The 18,361-nt window shown below is 33.8% G+C and overlaps 3 protein-coding genes across 3 annotated transcripts; 1 reads left to right on the forward strand and 2 right to left on the reverse strand.

Annotated features, from left to right (window-relative positions):
- Nucleotides 1-3,244: 3,244 nt before the first annotated feature.
- On the reverse strand, nucleotides 3,245-4,166 carry LOC130945447 (uncharacterized). The gene is made up of 2 exons (XM_057874163.1): nucleotides 3,863-4,166; nucleotides 3,245-3,775 (listed from the first exon to the last, which is right to left on the reverse strand). Exons 1-2 carry the CDS (start codon nucleotides 4,043-4,045, stop codon nucleotides 3,479-3,481), a joined length of 480 nt encoding a protein of 159 aa, XP_057730146.1. The 5' UTR covers nucleotides 4,046-4,166; the 3' UTR covers nucleotides 3,245-3,478.
- Nucleotides 4,167-10,103: 5,937 nt separating this feature from the next.
- On the forward strand, nucleotides 10,104-13,368 carry LOC130938118 (protein NRT1/ PTR FAMILY 2.11-like). The gene is made up of 4 exons (XM_057867130.1): nucleotides 10,104-10,395; nucleotides 10,471-10,688; nucleotides 10,903-11,468; nucleotides 12,412-13,368. The coding sequence occupies exons 1-4, from the start codon at nucleotides 10,242-10,244 to the stop codon at nucleotides 13,328-13,330; spliced, it is 1,857 nt and encodes a 618-aa protein (XP_057723113.1). The 5' UTR covers nucleotides 10,104-10,241; the 3' UTR covers nucleotides 13,331-13,368.
- A 711-nt stretch (nucleotides 13,369-14,079) lies between these two features.
- LOC130938102 (protein NRT1/ PTR FAMILY 2.11-like) lies at nucleotides 14,080-17,504 on the reverse strand. Its single transcript, XM_057867129.1, has 4 exons — nucleotides 17,213-17,504; nucleotides 16,920-17,137; nucleotides 16,140-16,705; nucleotides 14,080-15,093 (listed from the first exon to the last, which is right to left on the reverse strand). The coding sequence occupies exons 1-4, from the start codon at nucleotides 17,364-17,366 to the stop codon at nucleotides 14,175-14,177; spliced, it is 1,857 nt and encodes a 618-aa protein (XP_057723112.1). The 5' UTR covers nucleotides 17,367-17,504; the 3' UTR covers nucleotides 14,080-14,174.
- Between the last annotated feature and the right edge of the window lie 857 nt (nucleotides 17,505-18,361).

The raw sequence follows: 18,361 nt of genomic DNA on the forward strand, positions 1-18,361 counted from the left end.
ATGAGGCTGAGGGTGAGAGAAAAAAGAACAGGAGAAGATCAACAAAGAGGCCCCCTCCTACAGGACAGTCATTCATACCTAATCCTGATCCAGACAAGCCTCCAACCTTCTATGTCCCAGTTGATCAGGAAGATTTTTCTGATGACAACGCTGGGTATCATTGCTATGAGTCTGAGGACTTGCATAGCATACCTAGTGATGAAGATTCTGATGAGACCACAGCCTTTCCTCAGAGTAATGCCGATGCCCCTGTTAGCCAGGTGAGGCTAGAAGTTGGAATGGAATTTGAGACTCTAAATCAATTTAGGAAAGCAGTCCGGAAATTTAATATAAACATCGGAAGAAGCATTTTCTTTGCACGCTGTGACTCTACAAGGTCGAAGGCTATATGCTATGATGAAGATTGTCCTTGGCAGATATACTGTGCCAAGAGGACATTTCCAGCAAGTTATCAGGTTAAGACCTTTGTCAACGAACACACTTGCAGTAGGGACAATCACTGCAAGTCAGCAGATGGTAAATGGGTGATTGATGAGCTAGAAGAAAGAATAAGACTTCAGCCAAACTTGAGTGTGAGAGAGGCTGACCAGTTTTTCAGATCTGAGTATGATATACTTATCAACGAGAGAAAGATTTATAGATCTATGAAGAAGGCGAAGGAGAGGATTGAGGGATCCGAGATTGCACAGTATGCAATTCTTCGCGACTATGCTAATGAGATTCTTAAGACTAACCCTGGGTCTACAGTTAGGATACACACAAATCCCATGCCTGATTCAAATCCAATTTTTCTGAGGATATATGTATGTTTTGAGGCTTGCAAGAAGGGATTTGTAGGTGGTTGTAGACCATTCATAGGATTGGATGGCACATTCCTTAGAGGGTATTATGGGGGGCAGCTTTTAACAGCTATAGGGCAGGATGCGAATAACCACATCTACCCCATTGCATATGCAATTGTTGAATCAGAAAACAAGGACAGCTGGAAGTGGTTTTTAGATATCCTTCAGGATGATGTGGGAGACTTTCAGGCAAACGGAATTAACTTCATGTCAGACATGCAGAAGGTATGTATGTTTTAATGCTGCACATGTGTTTTACATATGCTATGTATAGTTTTTCATGCTTCATAAATCAATTAGATATACATGCTTAGTGTATAATACTGATTAGTTTGGTTTAGATTTACATGCTTAGATTTACATGCTTCAAATGACATTATCATGAATGCTGTTTATGGTCACTGAAGTATGAAAGTTGAACAACGCTACAAGGATTGTTGTTGAAATATTGTTAATGTCATTATTAAGGTGATAAGTGATTGCTGGTCATATGAATGGTTATATGCAGGGGTTAATTCCTGCAGTCCAAGAAATTTACCCAAATGCCAACCACAGGTTCTGTGCCATGCATATATGGCAAAATTTTCGCAAGAAATGGGGTGACTTGCAGCTGAAGAAGTGTATGTGGTCATGTGCTAAGGCCTCTACGACACAAGACTTCAATGCTGCAATGGATAAGCTGAAAAAGATCAACGTAGGGGCTTGGGAATACTTGGACAAGATCAGTCCAAAACAGTGGAGTAGAGCACATTTTAGCGAGTATCCAAAGATGGACAACTACACCAATAACAACTGCGAGGTGTTTAATGCCAAGGTAAAAAAGATGAGGGGGAAGCCTATCATAACCATGTTGGAAGAAGTTAGGTGCTACGTCATGCGAATCATGGCAAGAAACAAAAAGGCCTTGATTGGGTACAGTGGGAGGTTAGCCCCAACCCAACAGAGCAGATTAGAAAGAGAAAAGAGAGAGAGCAACAAATGGAGACCCCTTCCAACCGGAGATGACGCGGGAAATATTTATGAAGTCCAATGTCTTCCCATTAAGGTCAGTGTGGACTTGGGCAAAGGTACATGTAGTTGTAGACTGTGGCAGTTGACTGGGCTACCTTGTAGACATGCATGTGCTGCTCTAGCTTACCAGAATAGAAGACCTGAAGAGTATGCACATAACTGGCTAACTATGGGTGCTTATAATGCTGCATATCAGATTTCAATGCGCCCAGTTCCAAGCCAAGAGTTCTGGGAGCATATGGACAGCCTACCAATTCTGCCACCCAGGTACAAGAAGCCAATCGGAAGACCTTCAATGAAAAGAGACAAAAGAAATGATGCCCCTAAGGATAAGAGTGATCCTCATAGAACTAAGCGGAGGATTGCAACCATCGTGTGCAAATACTGCCTCCAGGTGTGTGCAGTGAACTATAATTCGTTGTTTAAGTTCATCTTTACTATAATTCGTTGTTTAAGTTCATCTTTACTATAATTCGTTGTTTAATTCGTTGTTTAAGTTCATGTGTAGCCTGGTCATAACAAGCGAAGCTGCAAGAAGAGAAAGGAAGCAATGGGTGAAGCGAGTGCTGCCCCACAAGTCCCTGCAAGTGATGAGGATGAAGATATGCTGGCTGAAATGAACTATGAGGAGACATTAGAAGCTGCTGAGGCTGAAGCAGCAGCAACTGAGGTGGGAAACGGTTCAACAGCAGCCCAGACTTCACAGGTCAGTTAGTTACTTGATTCAGTTCGTTAATTATATTTGTTTAACGACCCATGTTGGTAAACTGGTTGTTCTTTCGAATCCAGCCTCCACCTTCCATGCCACAACCACCAGCCACACAACCCCATGATGCCACAACCACTGGAGCAGGCAAGAAACAACATAAAAGGAGAAGTGTCAAGCGACCACCCCCTTCTGCACATACCACAGAAGCTTCTGCACCATCTCCAAGGCATCCAACCACAACCCCTTCCACACACAACTCTCAAACAACCCCAAATCCACTGCAGGGTGCTAGTGCAGGCACAACCACAAGGTTCGTGCAGTTCATGCCTACAATGGATGTGGACGGTATTTCTAGGACTAGAGGCATACATGTTAGAGGCAGGGGTGAAGGAAGAGGTCGAGGCAGGAGAGGTGCATCAAGCGGAGCAAAAAATGGAATTTCCAGCGGGAGCAGTAACTCAACACCAATGTCATAGACTGTGTTGCTTATGTTTTTTTGCTATTCTGATGTAATTGCCATTACTCATATACTTATTTTTGAACCACTTCCTGGTTTATTACAATATGTTGGAGTAGGCAGCATTCATGTTTTGCTTGTTCTGCCTGTGACATGCTACTCTTACTCTATTTAACTATGTTTTTTGGTTTATATCATGCTCAGTCCAATTTTTGAGCTAGCTTTCATGCTTTTATACTTCATCCCCACAACCATCAGGTCTCTATGTCACATATTGAGCTTAATTCTGATTCTTTTAGTAGAAAATATACTTGCATGTGCATATATATCCAACTGAGTACCAATAACAGTTCTCATATAGAAGTAACAGGGCAGCAACAGAATCAAACTGTGTATGTCAAAAACAGGAAACACATTCATAGTCTCATGATTTACAAAGACCCTAGTTCCATACAAATTTTACATTTTCAGAAAGAAATACAGCAGAAATATCAAACAAAATGCAACAGCCAAGGCTATCCATACAAGCAACACTCTAATACCCCTAATTTCACCCCTAATTTCAACCCTAAGTTTCTCTATCCCTGTCGCCAGGATTGATGATGCTTCGTGATTTTCCCCAACTTCAGTGACAATGAGCCCATCATCATGCCTTGGATAAGAACTCCCTGACTGTCTTCTGGCCAAACATCTTGCTATGCCCTCCCATCCTTCTTCGATTTCATCAACCCATACAAAGTATTTGCAGTCTCTTGTCTGCCAAAACAACACAAATGCACCGATTCGTCAACTTAAATGCAAACAAAACTTTCTCACCTGGACTCCAACAGCATCTGCCCTTACCGCCCATAGAGGACATCTGATGAACCATCGATTAGGGTTCGTAACGGTGCCAGACTCCATCAACGCAAAGTCTCTTCCACAGAAGCATCTGCCATCCAGCTTCTTCACCTTCTTCTTCTTCGAACTTGACGAAGAACTGCCACTGCCATCACTTGGAGCAGGGGTAAATCTGCGGGAAGACATTGAGGGAGGTACGAACCAAGCTTCGATTGAGATTCAACGTCACACTCGTTGACATCCAACAAGTTTCGATTCTCTGGATCCTGGTTTGTATTGGGGAGGGTTGAAGCTACCTAGGGTTTTCATTTCGTGAGTTCAGCCTATCCCTTTTGATTAACAACGTTCAATTCCACGTCAGAAAGGCTTTTGGGGGGGGTGGAAGTGCCACGTAGGTTCGGAATGCCACGAACCATGCTCAGAACCAAGGCGGGTCACTTTTGTCACACGGACCTCATCTCTCATGGGTACAAGTCTAGTTTCGGGCTATCATGGGTACGAATGTCAGCGTTTTCATCTTTCATGGGTACAAATGGTCATTTATTCTAAGGTATATGAGCTGTGTGATTCCCTTACTTTCATGTTTACGATTTACAATACTCGATGCACTTATATAGTCATCATATATGGCTATATGCGGCACAATACTAGTTAGATGACATATATAACTTCAATCACATTGGAGTTATATTCCTTCTACTACTAATATTCGATCATTTTGTTCCAAATTATTTTTCACTTTTTAATTTTTAGAATTTTAATATTTGGACACCAAAAGTTACTATTTATTAGAATTTCAATGAGAAGATCTCTCGCTGGCCTGTTTTTCGAATTTCGGAAGGCAGTTATAATAAATAAAAGAGAGTAATTATTTTCTGAATTCAACCGAACCACAAATAAATCATGTAATGAATTAAAATTATTCAGATTTAAACAAGCAAAAAATTTATAAATCAGGTTATGCTTATTCTTCTAATTGTTGTGCCACCAGAGTTTTTTGACACGGTTGATATTATTTTTTGGAAGGACTACTGCATTAAATAGAAAAATATTCAATAACGATCTAGAATTATTATATTGTACCATTAAAACTAAGAAAAAAAATTCTAATTACAACTTAAAAGAACAATGAAACAGCAATACCATATAACATGAAAGATTATAAAAAATTATATTAATTAAAACTTACACATTCAATCAATAAGAAAAGCATTTCTGCATACAAAAGAACTCAAACTGAACACACTAATAATCAAGTGAATCAAAATGACCAACTCCACTAAACTGAATGTAAATAAGAACACATTCCATTCCTATGCCCTAGTTACGCGAAAAAAAATAGAATCAAAATAAGTCGATATACTAAACGAAGCAACTCAATCCAGTAAATCTAAAATGCAACTAGGAGAAACGCGAGATTGCGAGATTTTAAATGAACAGTAGTTTTTCTCATACCTTTCACAGTCTCTGTTCTTGTTTTCGTTTGTTTTTTCTTCTTTCTTTCGAAATCTTGTCGCGATTCCTGAGTAAAAGCAGTTTCCGCAGAGAAAATGATCGAGCTTTGAGAGATTTTGAGAGAGATTCGAAGTTCTCCACTAGCAGTTTCAAGGTTGAGAAAGGAATGTTGTTTTATCTTCAAGGCGCAAATGAATGTTAACGTTTCGGAGGGTTTAGGGCGCGTGAAATTCACGTTTCATTTAATGATGAGATTGGGCTTTTTTGGTATTGGACCAGTTTGGATAGACTTTGATGGAAAATTATTACATAAATGCGTAGCCCAACTATTAATATATATCCATACTATGTATAGAAAATATTTATTTAATTTTTTATATTTATATTTAAAATATATTTTTAAAAGAAATTTTTTATAAAAATATTTAATTTATATAAAATAATTTATAGTTTTTGTTATCTATACAAATACTAAATAATAATAATAATAATAATAATAATAATAATAATAATAATAATAATTATAATAATATATTAATTGTATTTTTAATATTTTATATGTGTTATAAGAATTTATTTTGATAGAATTATTTTTTAAATATATGACCTCAAGAAAATATATTATCCAATTAATAATACAATAATTTAATTCATTAATTTAAAAAATATATAATTATAGTATAATTAAATTACGTTTAATATAATTAATAATAAATTAAAATATTATTTTTTTAATAATATAATTATATACTTTTTCTTATTAATTGATTCAAAATATTAATACACGTATCATAGCTTTAATCATATATAAATCTTACCATTCGAACACTAATATATTAATATTCGTCAAACGGGACACTTGAACCCTTTATTATTTATAAAATGGCCCTCCAATTTTTTTTTATGGATGGACGGATCCAGGTCGTTAGATGGTCGTGCTATTGATGAACGTTACTCATCATCTGCTGAATCCGTTTAGCTACACAATGATTGTAGATCTTCCTGATCATGAGATTATGTTCCGCATCCTATATGAATTTCAACTGCAGAAAGTAATTCAATAACATTAGTTAGTTGGGATAAAATATAGTTCAAATACAGTTAATTAATTCAGCACTATTGGTTTCTTATCGCCCACTTCTAAAACCATTTCTCTCTGGTCTCAGCCAGGATCTTTGTGTAGTTTGACCACGGGTGGTCGTACATTGACTAATGACATCGGAGATCTCCTGTGTGCAAGCATTGTTGTTTGGTACAAACTTGTCAAAGAAAAAATCTAATATTTACAAACACATATAAACACATAAACTTAAGATTAACAAACTTAAGATTAAAAAATTATATATACTCATGCCTACATACCATCAAGCCAAATCCTCAACCAGATGATGGGTGATAGTGGTGGGACATCCTGCTGGAGGCACTGGAGGTCTCACCCACTACAGTATCTGTCACTGGATCTATAGGGGGCGTAGCAGAAGGAGGCACGTAGTTCGGGTTTCTGACCATGATGAATTGCTGGTCTGCTAGACCTACCTGTGACGTCACAGGAATCGACGGGATAGTCAGGATAAAGGGCGATGACTGAACAATCCCTGGAGATTCTGTGAAAATTCTCCCTCTACCACGACCACGAGACCTACTCGATCTACTTCTACTACCACTCGTCATGTTTGCAAAGAGAATATATTATTAACCATAATTGGCATATATACTACACGAATCGTTCAACAAAACTCTCCAGAAAAATTGGACATAACCTCCCTTTAAATTAGACGTATATCCACCTTTACGGTTTCTACAAATTCAACTAATCTCAATCCACAGTGTTATTCAATACTCAACTAATTTCATATGAATTAAATTCAACAAGACATCTTTATTCACATCATGCTAAAGTAAAATCGTCACCTTATTAGAATATTATATCAATAAAATCTAAATATTGTACAAAATTTAAATGCTATGTAAATTGTATATATATCAATAAGTAAAATATGAGTTTACAGTAATTCACACTCTAATAAAATAATATGTAATATCACAAATTCATAGCCAGACTAGAATATCACAAATTTTCATTAGAACAAGTCATGATGGTAGGTTGCAGGAAAAAAAAATTAACATTAACATCATTAAATTGCTACAAGTGAGATAAAAAAAACTATATAAAAATATAAAATTTACATGTTAACTAAAGAGAAGCTTGCAAAGATTTCTAATGAGAAGTATTATGTATTCTTTTTAATATATATAGCAAAAAACAAATCTTCAACCACATGGTAAGTAAACTAAATCCATCTATATAACCTTAAGTATAAATCTATTGCAGCAAGCGTTAATAAATTTATAAAATTCTCTTAAGAAACCCATAATATATGTATAAATGTATAGTACCATATAAACCAATATCAAAAGGGAATAACAATAACAAAAATGTTATAAAAAATGCTAAATCAAATTCTAACTTGGACCTGGCGGAGGATGACGAACCTAGCGGCGGACGAAGCGTGGTGGACGAGGGGAAGAAGTTGCCGACGCGAAGAATGGCGCTCGTCGGCGGTGAGAAGAGAGGCGGCTGCAACAGAGGCTAGGGTGTGCAACGGCTAGGGTTTGCAACGGCAGCTGCAATGGAAACATCGCGACAAACAGGAGATGCAAGGAGAGGAAGGAGGCGTCGTCGTCATTAGCGGTGGTGGGGCTGACGGTGCGGCAAGTTCAGAGGCGGCTAGAGAGAGGTTAACGATCAAAGAGAGTAGTTTCGATTTGAAAGAGGAGAGGGGTTCGCGCTCTGAATTTTAGGGTTTATTACCGTCGGATTTATCGACAAATATCCGACGGTAACTCGTTACGGGTGACCAAAACACAGCGTTTCACTAAAATAGGTTTACCGACGGATTGTTTCAACGGTAAATTTCACACTAAATTTCGTGCTTATTTCTCCCGTTTTCCTTCTAAGTATTACCGACGAATTTATGGTCGAAATTGGAAATTCGCCAATAACGATTTGACCAAATGAATTTTACATTAAAACTGTCAATTTAACTGATGTTAGTGTACAATGTTAAATCTGACGATAATTAGTATTTTTTTATAGTGAATATTAACAAATTTAATTATTTAATATATGAATTTTTTTTAAATAACATCTATATTAAAATTATTCCGCATACTGATGCAGCAAATGCTTTGTATACAGACACTTTTTGACTCATCATTATTCTTTTTATTATTTTGAATTAGTTAGTATGACTAATAAATATTAACTAATAAGTCAAAACAGTCGTTACACTTTTATAATAAAATGGGTTCTTAGTTATATCATTATTTTAAATAATACTACTTGTTATATGTATTAATTTCTTCGTTATTTTTATCCTTAATAAATAACAATGATATAGTTTTTAGAAATAATTATCTTAAATATATACTAAAATCTGTTATTGAAGTTAATTATTAGTATAAAATACACATTAAAATATATAAAATAAATATTAAAAAAGTTAAATTATATATATAATTTTTTTATGAATAAACGAACACAGGACCTATACATATAATTATGTGTAAATATATAATTATGTGTAAATATACTGTAACTAATTTTAATGATTTATTTTAATATATAAATAATATTTTTGTTTTAGAAAAATAATGAATGGAACATTATTTTATTAATTAAAATTTTTTAGGAGGAGTATTTTTTTTATTTATATAATTTTTTTAACCATTATCAATATTTTTTCCCCTAGGTCTGTTATAGTTTTTAGAAATAATTATCTTAAGTATATACTAAAATCAATTATTAAAATTAGTTATTAATATAAAATACACATTAAATATAAAATAAATATTAAAAAGTTAAATTATATATATAATTATTATTTTTTTATGAATAACCAAGCAAAGGGCCTATACATATAATTATGTGTAAATATATTGTGACTAATTTTAATAATTTATCTTAATGTATAAATAATATTTTTGTTTTAGAAAAAGAATTAATGACTGTAACTTTATTCAATTAATTAAAGTTTCTTATGAGGAGTATTTTTCTTATTTATATAATTTTTTTAACCATTATCAATATTTTTTCCCCTATGTCTACATGCCTTTTCTTAAGAACAATTTTTTAATATAGAAAAATATATTGAAAATAGAATTTAAAACCTTGAATGTAAAGACCTTTTATTAGGAAAACAAGTATTTAACATATTAATTATCTCATATTTATTAGAGTAAACACCCAATTTAATATTTATTTATTCATATAACAGATAATGCGACCTTTAACAAAAAAATAGAGGCAACATAGCCCTTGACATCATTATTTGAGACAAAACAAACTCTCTTTTAAAAAATTCGTCAAATACTAATAAAAACGAATTTTATAAGAGTTTATTATTACGACAAATATTTATCTAATAAAACATTGAAAACAATTGAAATAATTTTAGAGAAAGTCTAAGAACTAATATTTTTATTAAAATTTAGCCAATACTTAACTAATAAAAGAAAAGTGAGTAATTTCACAACTTATTAACCCTTAACACTCCTCATAATTTTATTTGAATTTTGATTCTTTCATACAATTTTGGAAAATAACTTTAAAATGTTATCGTGGAAAACCAAATCTGATTTTTTTTTTCAAATTGTAATTCTTAAAAATTCTTTAATTATTGAGCGGTAATTTCCTTTTATATATAGTATTATATAAAAATAATTAATAAAAATATATCTTTACTTATACGACAAAGCACTGGTATATATGAAAGTTATTGCTTCATAACTGACCTTAGTGTTTTCAACTCTTTCCCAACCGTTCATTCATACATAAATAACTACACCCTCCTTCAATTCTCTTTTGCCCCACTCACCATTAAAAGATAAGAAGCCATAACACATATTCCTCAACACAAGAACAACAATGGTGGAAACTGAGACTAAGAGTGACACAAGCAAGAAACCAACAATGGAGAATAATGAGAAATATGTCACACAAACACAACAACAACATGAACATGATGATGATGATCCGAAGATTAACTACAGAGGCTGGAAAGCCATGCCCTTCATCATAGGTAAGCCACTAATTAACCACTTGAGAATAATTGGAACAACTCTTTCATTCTATCTATCTCTCTCTTTTGCTGCAGGAAATGAAACCTTTGAGAAACTTGGAGCCATTGGAACCTTAGCAAACCTGTTGGTATATCTAACAACAGTTTTCAACCTGAAGAACATCACAGCCACAAACATGATCAACATCTTCAACGGCAGCACCAACTTTGCAACCTTGATTGGTGCCTTCTTCTCTGATACTTACTTCGGTCGCTACAAAACACTTGGATTCTGCACTACCACCTCCTTCTTGGTACTACTCCAAATATTAAGGTTAATTTATTTTATTTAATTTGACATGCCAACGGAGAGCCTTGGAGCAACGGTTGAGTTGTCTCTGTGTTACCGCAAGATGATTGTGCATCAGGCTGCCCCTTTTATTTAATTTGATATGCATCCTTATTACATCACACATATGAACCTATGAAATATTTGCTGATGATGTTGCTGTATCTGAATGAAAACAGGGCTTGCTTGTGATTCAACTAACAGCAGCATTCAAGAATCTTCATCCACCAAAATGTGGAAATGAGAGCAGCACATGCAAGGGTCCAACAGCGGGTCAAATGGCGTTTCTTCTCTGCGGATTTGGCCTTCTTCTGATTGGTGCAGCCGGTGTTAGGCCATGTAACTTAGCATTTGGAGCAGATCAATTCAATCCAAACACTGAATCAGGAAAAAAAGGTGTCAACAGCTTCTTCAATTGGTACTTCTTCACCTTCACCTTTGCACAAATGGTGTCCCTCACACTAATTGTGTATGTTCAATCAAATGTGAGTTGGGCCCTTGGTCTTGGAATCCCTGCAGCTTTGATGCTTCTTTCAGTTGTGGTCTTCTTCTTGGGTACCAAGATTTATGTGAAGGTTCAACCAAGTGGTAGCCCCATAACTAGTATTGTGCAAGTTTTAGTGGTTGCAATCAAGAAAAGGGGACTCAAAAAACTACCTCAAAAAGAGTATCCAATGCTTTCACTCTTCAATTATGTCCCACCTAAGTCTTTGAACTCTAGGCTTCCTTACACTCATCAGTTCAGGTAATGTTTCAAGACTGTGTTTCATTCTGCTACCACTTCTAATCTTCTGTTTGGGAAATGTCTTCAAGATGAGAAGAAAGAAAGAAAAAAAAAAGTGTTTCTGTCCTTTATTTTACTATTTCAATTTGGTGATTGACATGGCCCTTAAAGTTTAGTATTTAATTTGTTAAAAAAATTAATATTTAATATTTAATTTAAAAAGTATATAAAAACAAATCATTTTTAAATATTTGTTATTTACTTTTAAAAGATAAGTTCCATAAATTTGCCACCCAAATAAAAGGCATAAAAAGGTTGGTCTTTTAATTTTTAGGTCGATAAAAAATCAGGCAAATTATGCCTTAAAAGTTAAAACGGAAATATTTAGTTTTGGTTTGATCAACTGTTTTAAACAAGTTTGTGTTTTCTTTTGTCTTTATATTTCTGTTAAGATAATTACCAAACATGACCTTAGAACTTTCATTTGGATTTTTCAAGTGTGAATAATTTAGCCATTAGATTTTGATCAAATAAAGTTTTAAGTTTAGATTGGTTTTTGAAAAAAAAAATTTAGTTTTTAAAAAGATTTTTTTTAATAGACAAAAGTCATTTCACATCTAAATAGATTTTCTAAAAAGAATTTTTAAATATTAACAATATTATTTATTTATTTATTTTAAGTAAAGTATTATTGGCTTTTTTAAAAAATAATTTATTTTTTTAAAATAAATATATCCATATATATTTAAAAATTAATAAAAATACTTTATTTTTTATTAAAAATATTTTTTTATTTAAATAAATCAATTCAAACCAACACAAATAAGATTAGATAATGTAATTAGACCTCCCCCGCCCCAGCCAAAGGCCAAAAGTAAAATAAAAAAAGGATTCCATCATGACATAATTTATATTCTGAGGTGATCTAATATGATAATGAAAAAATAAACGTTACAATGAACAGGGCACTGGACAAAGCTGCAATTATGACCCCACAAGATAAAATAAACCCTGATGGATCTGCAGCTGAACCATGGAAGCTTTGCAGCATGCAGCAAGTGGAAGAAGTGAAATGCTTGGTGAGGGTGTTACCTATTTGGTTCTCAGCAATTTTGTACCATTTAGTTATTGTTCAGCAGCACACTATTCTTGTGTTCCAAGCACTTCAATCAGATAGAAGAGTTGGTCACACCAACTTCAAGATCCCAGCTGCATCTTACTATGTTTTCCTCATGTTGTGTATGACTCTCTGGTTGCCAATCTATGACCGGATATTAGTCCCTTTGCTGCGCCGAGTTACCGGAAAAGAAGCCGGCATCACGCTCCTTCAGAGGATGGGAATCGGCATATTCCTCGCTATACTTAGTATGATAGTGTCTGCTTTTGTTGAAGGACATAGAAGAAGCCTAGCCCTAAGCAGTCCTATAGGAATGCAGCCCAGAAAAGGCGTGATTTCATCCATGTCAGCACTTGTTTTGATTCCTCAATTGGCACTAGCAGGGCTATCTGAATCGTTCACTGCTGTTGGACAAGTTGAATTTTACTATAAGCAGTTCCCTGAGAACATGAGAAGCATTGGACAATCACTATTCTATTGTGGCATGGCAGGGTCAAGTTACTTGAGCACTCTGTTGATCTCAATTGTTCACAAAACCACGGCCAAATCGGCCACCGGCAATTGGTTGCCGGAGGATCTTAACAAGGGCAGATTGGACTACTTCTATTTCATGATTGCAGCTCTAGAAGTCATGAATTTGGGGTACTTTGTGATGTGTTCAAGATGGTACAAATACAAAGGAAATAATGATAGTTATAGTAATAATAGTAGCATTGAACTTAATGGAGTAACTAAAACTTCTGAAACATCAATTAATGGTGTTTAATTATGACTCAAGTCAATAAGACTATAATATTATTGATATTGTACTATTGCATTATCTTAATACTGTGGTGCATTATAGCATTATTATCAGTGTAGTGTAAAGAGTTGTACTGTTTTGTTTGATTCCGTTTAGAAAGATTGTTTTCACTAGAGGCACAAATCTTGTATTATTCTGAAGTGTTATTCATCACCACATGTGAGGGACTTTGTTGCTTAGTGGAAATTGAAAGCTGATGGAATTTTGTGAAGAGCAATGATGGAACAAGTCATCAAGTTTATTTCCTCTAATTGGCAAGAAATAACAAACCTTGCCAACACTGACGTCATGCTCACTAAGAAAACTATCACCATAATCAACAACAATGAATTCTTCATTTTTGTTTTCTTCTAATCTTGGTGATAGTTGTTGTGCTTCAGCCCTAACAATGGCATCCTTCAAAATGGTAAAGCATGACTCTTCCTCCAACTTCACACAGTTCAGGAATGCAAAAATAGTACCCTGCTGTCTTTTTAATGGTAACAACTTTAGTGTAATCTAATAATGGAGATTTTAAAGTTGTTGAAAATTCAGGAGCCATCTTCGGAAACAGCTTCGATCAGCAATATCAACCTCTTCCTCCACCATTTCATCTTTTGGCATTTCAGAAGTGTTATTCTGAAGTGAAAATATTAAATCTTATATTATTCTGAAGTGTTATTCTAGTGAAAACGATCTCTCTAAACGGAATCAAACAAAACAGTATAACTCTCTGCACTACAATAATGCTATAATACACCAAAGTATTAAGATAATCCAATAGTACAATATCAATAATATTATAGTGTCTTGTTGACTTGAGTCATAATTAAACACCATCAATTGATGTTTCAGAAGTTTTAGTTACTCCATTAAGTTCAATGCTACTATTATTACTATAACTATCATCATTTCCTTTGTATTTGTACCATCTTGAACACATCAAAAAGTATCCCAAATTCATGACTTCTAGAGCTGCAATCATGAAATAGAAGTAGTCCAATCTGCCCTTGTTAAGATCCTCCGGCAACCAATTGCCGGTGGCCGATTTGGCCGTGGTTTTGTGAACAATTGAGATCAACAGAGTGCTCAAGTAACTTGACCCTGCCATGCCACAATAGAATAGTGATTGTCCAATGCTTCTCATGTTCTCAGGGAACTGCTTATAGTAAAATTCAACTTGTCCAACAGCAGTGAACGATTCAGATAGCCCTGCTAGTGCCAATTGAGGAATCAAAACAAGTGCTGACATGGATGAAATCGCGCCTTTTCTGGGCTGCATTCCTATAGGACTGCTTAGAGCTAGGCTTCGTCTATGTCCTTCAACAAAAGCAGACACAATCATGCTAAGTATAGCGAGGAATATGCCGATTCCCATCCTCTGAAGGAGCGTGATGCCGGCTTCTTTTCCGGTAACTCGGCGCAGCAAAGGGACTAATATCCGGTCATAGATTGGCAACCAAAGAGTCATACACAACATGAGGAAAACATAGTAAGATGCAGCTGGGATCTTGAAGTTTGTGTGGCCAACTCTTCTATCTGATTGAAGTGCTTGGAACACGAGAATAGTGTGCTGCTGAACAATAACTAAATAGTACAAAATCGCTGAGAACCAAATAGGTAACACCCTCACCAAGCATTTCACTTCTTCCACTTGCTGCATGCTGCAAAGCTTCCATGGTTCAGCCGCAGATCCATCAGGGTTTATTTTATCTTGTGGGGTCATAATTGCAGCTTTGTCCAATGCCCTGTTCATTGTAACGTTAATTTTTTCATTATCATATTAGATCACCTCAGAATATAAATTATGTCATGATGGAATCTCTTATTTTACTTTTGGCCTTTGGCTGGGGCGGGGGAGGGCTCATTACATTAGCTAATCTAATTTGTGCTGGTTTGAATTGATTAATTTAAATAAAAAAAATATTTTTTATAAAAAACAAAGTATGTTTATTAATTTTTAAATATATTTGGATATATTTATTTTAAAAAAATAAATTATTTTTTTAAAAAGCCAACAATTCTTTACTTAAAAAAAATAAAAAACATTTTTAATATTTAAAAATTTTTTTAAAAAAATCTATTTAGATGTGAAATAATTTTTGTCTATTATAAAAAAAAACTTTCTAAAAAATAAAATTTTTTTAAAAAACTAATCTAAACTTTATTTGATCAAAATCTAATCAAGACGAGGCTAAATTATTCACACTTAAAAACCTAAATGCAAGTTCTAAGGTCATGTTTGGTAATTGTCTCAACAAAAATATAAAGACAAAAGGAAACACAAACTTGTTTAAAATAGTTGATCGAACCAAAACTAAATATTTTAGTGATTTGTAGCCATCAATTAATTATTACTCGTGATTTTAATGATATGAGATAAATCACTTTACTTTTACTGGTTAAGTGTTGGCCAAACTGCTGCTCCTAGACTTTTTCTTTTCATTTTAACAAAAGATATAATTTGCTTATTTATTATCGACCTAAAAATTAAAAGACCAAGTTTTTTTATGTCTTTTATTTGGATAGAAAATTTATGGAACTTATTTTTTAAAGTAAATGTCAAATATTTAAAAATGATTTGTTTTTATATACTTTTTAAATTAAATATTAAATTTTAATTTTTCTTATCAAATTAAGTACTAAACTTTAAGGGCCATATCAATCACCAAATTGAAATAGTAAAATAAAGGACAGAAACACTTTTCTTTTCTTTCTTCTCATCTTAAAGACATTTCCCAAACAGAAGATTAGAAGTGGTAGCAGAATGAAACACAAAGTCTTGAAATATTACCTAAACTGATGAGTGTAAGGAAGCCTAGAGTTCAAAGTCTTAGGTGGGACATAATTGAAGAGTGAGAGCGTTGGATACTCTTTTTGAGGTAGTTTTTTGAGTCCCCTTTTCTTGATTGCAACCACTAAAACTTGCACAATACTAGTTATGGGGCTACCACTTGGTTGAACCTTCACATAAATCTTGGTACCCAAGAAGAAGACCACAACTGAAAGAAGCATCAAAGCTGCAGGGATTCCAAGACCAAGGGCCCAACTCACATTTGATTGAACATACACAATTAGTGTGAGGGACACCATTTGTGCAAAGGTGAAGGTGAAGAAGTACCAATTGAAGAAGCTGTTGACACCTTTTTTTCCTGATTCAGTGTTTGGATTGAATTGATCTGCTCCAAATGCTAAGTTACATGGCCTAACACCGGCTGCACCAATCAGAAGAAGGCCAAATCCGCAGAGAAGAAACGCCATTTGACCCGCTGTTGGACCCTTGCATGTGCTGCTCTCATTTCCACATTTTGGTGGATGAAGATTCTTGAATGCTGCTGTTAGTTGAATCACAAGCAAGCCCTGTTTTCATTCAGATACAGCAACATCATCAACAAATATTTCATAAGTTCATATGTGTGATGTAATAAGGATGCATATCAAATTAAATAAAAGGGGCAGCCTGATGCACAATCATCTTGCGGTAACACAGAGACAACTCAACCGTTGCTCCAAGGCTCTCCGTTGGCATGTCAAATTAAATAAAATAAATTAACCTTAATATTTGGAGTAGTACCAAGAAGGAGGTGGTAGTGCAGAATCCAAGTGTTTTGTAGCGACCAAAGTAAGTATCTGAGAAGAAGGCACCAATCAAGGTTGCAAAGTTGGTGCTGCCGTTGAAGATGTTGATCATGTTTGTAGCTGTGATGTTCTTCAGGTTGAAAACTGTTGTTAGATACACCAACAGGTTTGCTAAGGTTCCAATGGCTCCAAGTTTCTCAAAAGTTTCATTTCCTGCGGCAAAAGAGAGTGATAGATAGAATGAAAGAGTTGTTCCAATTATTCTCAAGTGGTTAATTAGTGGCTTACCTATGATGAAGGGCATGGCTTTCCAGCCTCTGTAGTTAATCTTCGGATCATCATCATCATGTTCATGTTGTTGTTGTGTTTGTGTGACATATTTCTCATTATTCTCCATTGTTGGTTTCTTGCTTGTGTCACTCTTAGTCTCAGTTTCCACCATTGTTGTTCTTGTGTTGAGGAATATGTGTTATGGCTTCTTATCTTTTAATGGTGAGTGGGGCAAAAGAGAATTGAAGGAGGGTGTAGTTATTTATGTATGAATGAACGGTTGGGAAAGAGTTGAAAACACTAAGGTCAGTTATGAAGCAATAACTTTCATATATACCAGTGCTTTGTCGTATAAGTAAAGATATATTTTTATTAATTATTTTTATATAATATTACATATAAAAGGAAATTACAGCTCAATAACTAAAGAATTTTTAAGAACTACAATTTGAAAAAAAAAAAGAAAATCAGATTTGGTTTTCCACGATAACATTTTAAAGTTGTTTTCCAAAATTGTATGAAAGAATCAAAATTCAAATAAAATTATTTCAATTGTTCTTAATGTTTTATTAGATAAATATGTGTAGTAATAATAAACTCTTACAAAATTAGTTTTTATTAGTATTTGACGAATTTTTTAAAAAAGAGTATGTATTGTCTCAAATAATGATGTCAAGGGCTATGTTGTCTCTATTATTTTGTTGAAGGTCGCATTATCTTTAATGTAAATAGATAAATATTGAATTGAGTGTTTACTCTAATAAATATGAGATAATTAATATTTTAAATACTTTGTTTTCCTAATAAGAGGTCTTGACATTCAACGCTTTAATTGTCCTTAAGAAAAGGCGTACAGACCTACGGGGAAAAAATTATTGATAATGATTAATAAAATTATATAAATAAAAAAGTATACTCCTCATCATAGGAAAACTTTAATTAATAGAATAATGTTACGTTTATTCTTTTTCTACAAAGATAATATTATTTATACGTTAAAATCAATTATTAAAATTAGTTATAATATATTTTTATATAATTATATATATAATTTAATTTTTTTAATATTTATTTTATATTTTAATATATATTTTATTTAATAATTAATTTTAATGACTAATTTTAATATATACTTAGAATAATTATTTCTAAAAACTATATCATTAT

This window comes from Arachis stenosperma, chromosome 1 (assembly GCF_014773155.1).
Source record: "Arachis stenosperma cultivar V10309 chromosome 1, arast.V10309.gnm1.PFL2, whole genome shotgun sequence".
Lineage (NCBI taxonomy): Eukaryota > Viridiplantae > Streptophyta > Magnoliopsida > Fabales > Fabaceae > Arachis > Arachis stenosperma.

Excerpts from the sequence above, each read along its gene's own strand:
- LOC130938102 (XM_057867129.1), bottom strand. The coding sequence starts at position 17,366 with ATGGTGGAAACTGAGACTAAGAGTGACACAAGCAAGAAACCAACAATG. Across the intron at positions 17,138-17,212 it reads AGCCATGCCCTTCATCATAG|GAAATGAAACTTTTGAGAAA; the intron begins GTAAGCCACTAA and ends CTTTTGCCGCAG. Across the intron at positions 15,094-16,139 it reads CCTTACACTCATCAGTTTAG|GGCATTGGACAAAGCTGCAA; the intron begins GTAATATTTCAA and ends TACAATGAACAG.
- LOC130938118 (XM_057867130.1), top strand. The coding sequence starts at position 10,242 with ATGGTGGAAACTGAGACTAAGAGTGACACAAGCAAGAAACCAACAATG. Across the intron at positions 10,396-10,470 it reads AGCCATGCCCTTCATCATAG|GAAATGAAACCTTTGAGAAA; the intron begins GTAAGCCACTAA and ends CTTTTGCTGCAG. Across the intron at positions 10,689-10,902 it reads GCACTACCACCTCCTTCTTG|GGCTTGCTTGTGATTCAACT; the intron begins GTACTACTCCAA and ends GAATGAAAACAG.
- LOC130945447 (XM_057874163.1), bottom strand. The coding sequence starts at position 4,045 with ATGTCTTCCCGCAGATTTACCCCTGCTCCAAGTGATGGCAGTGGCAGT. Across the intron at positions 3,776-3,862 it reads TCAGATGTCCTCTATGGGCG|ACAAGAGACTGCAAATACTT; the intron begins GTAAGGGCAGAT and ends TTGTTTTGGCAG.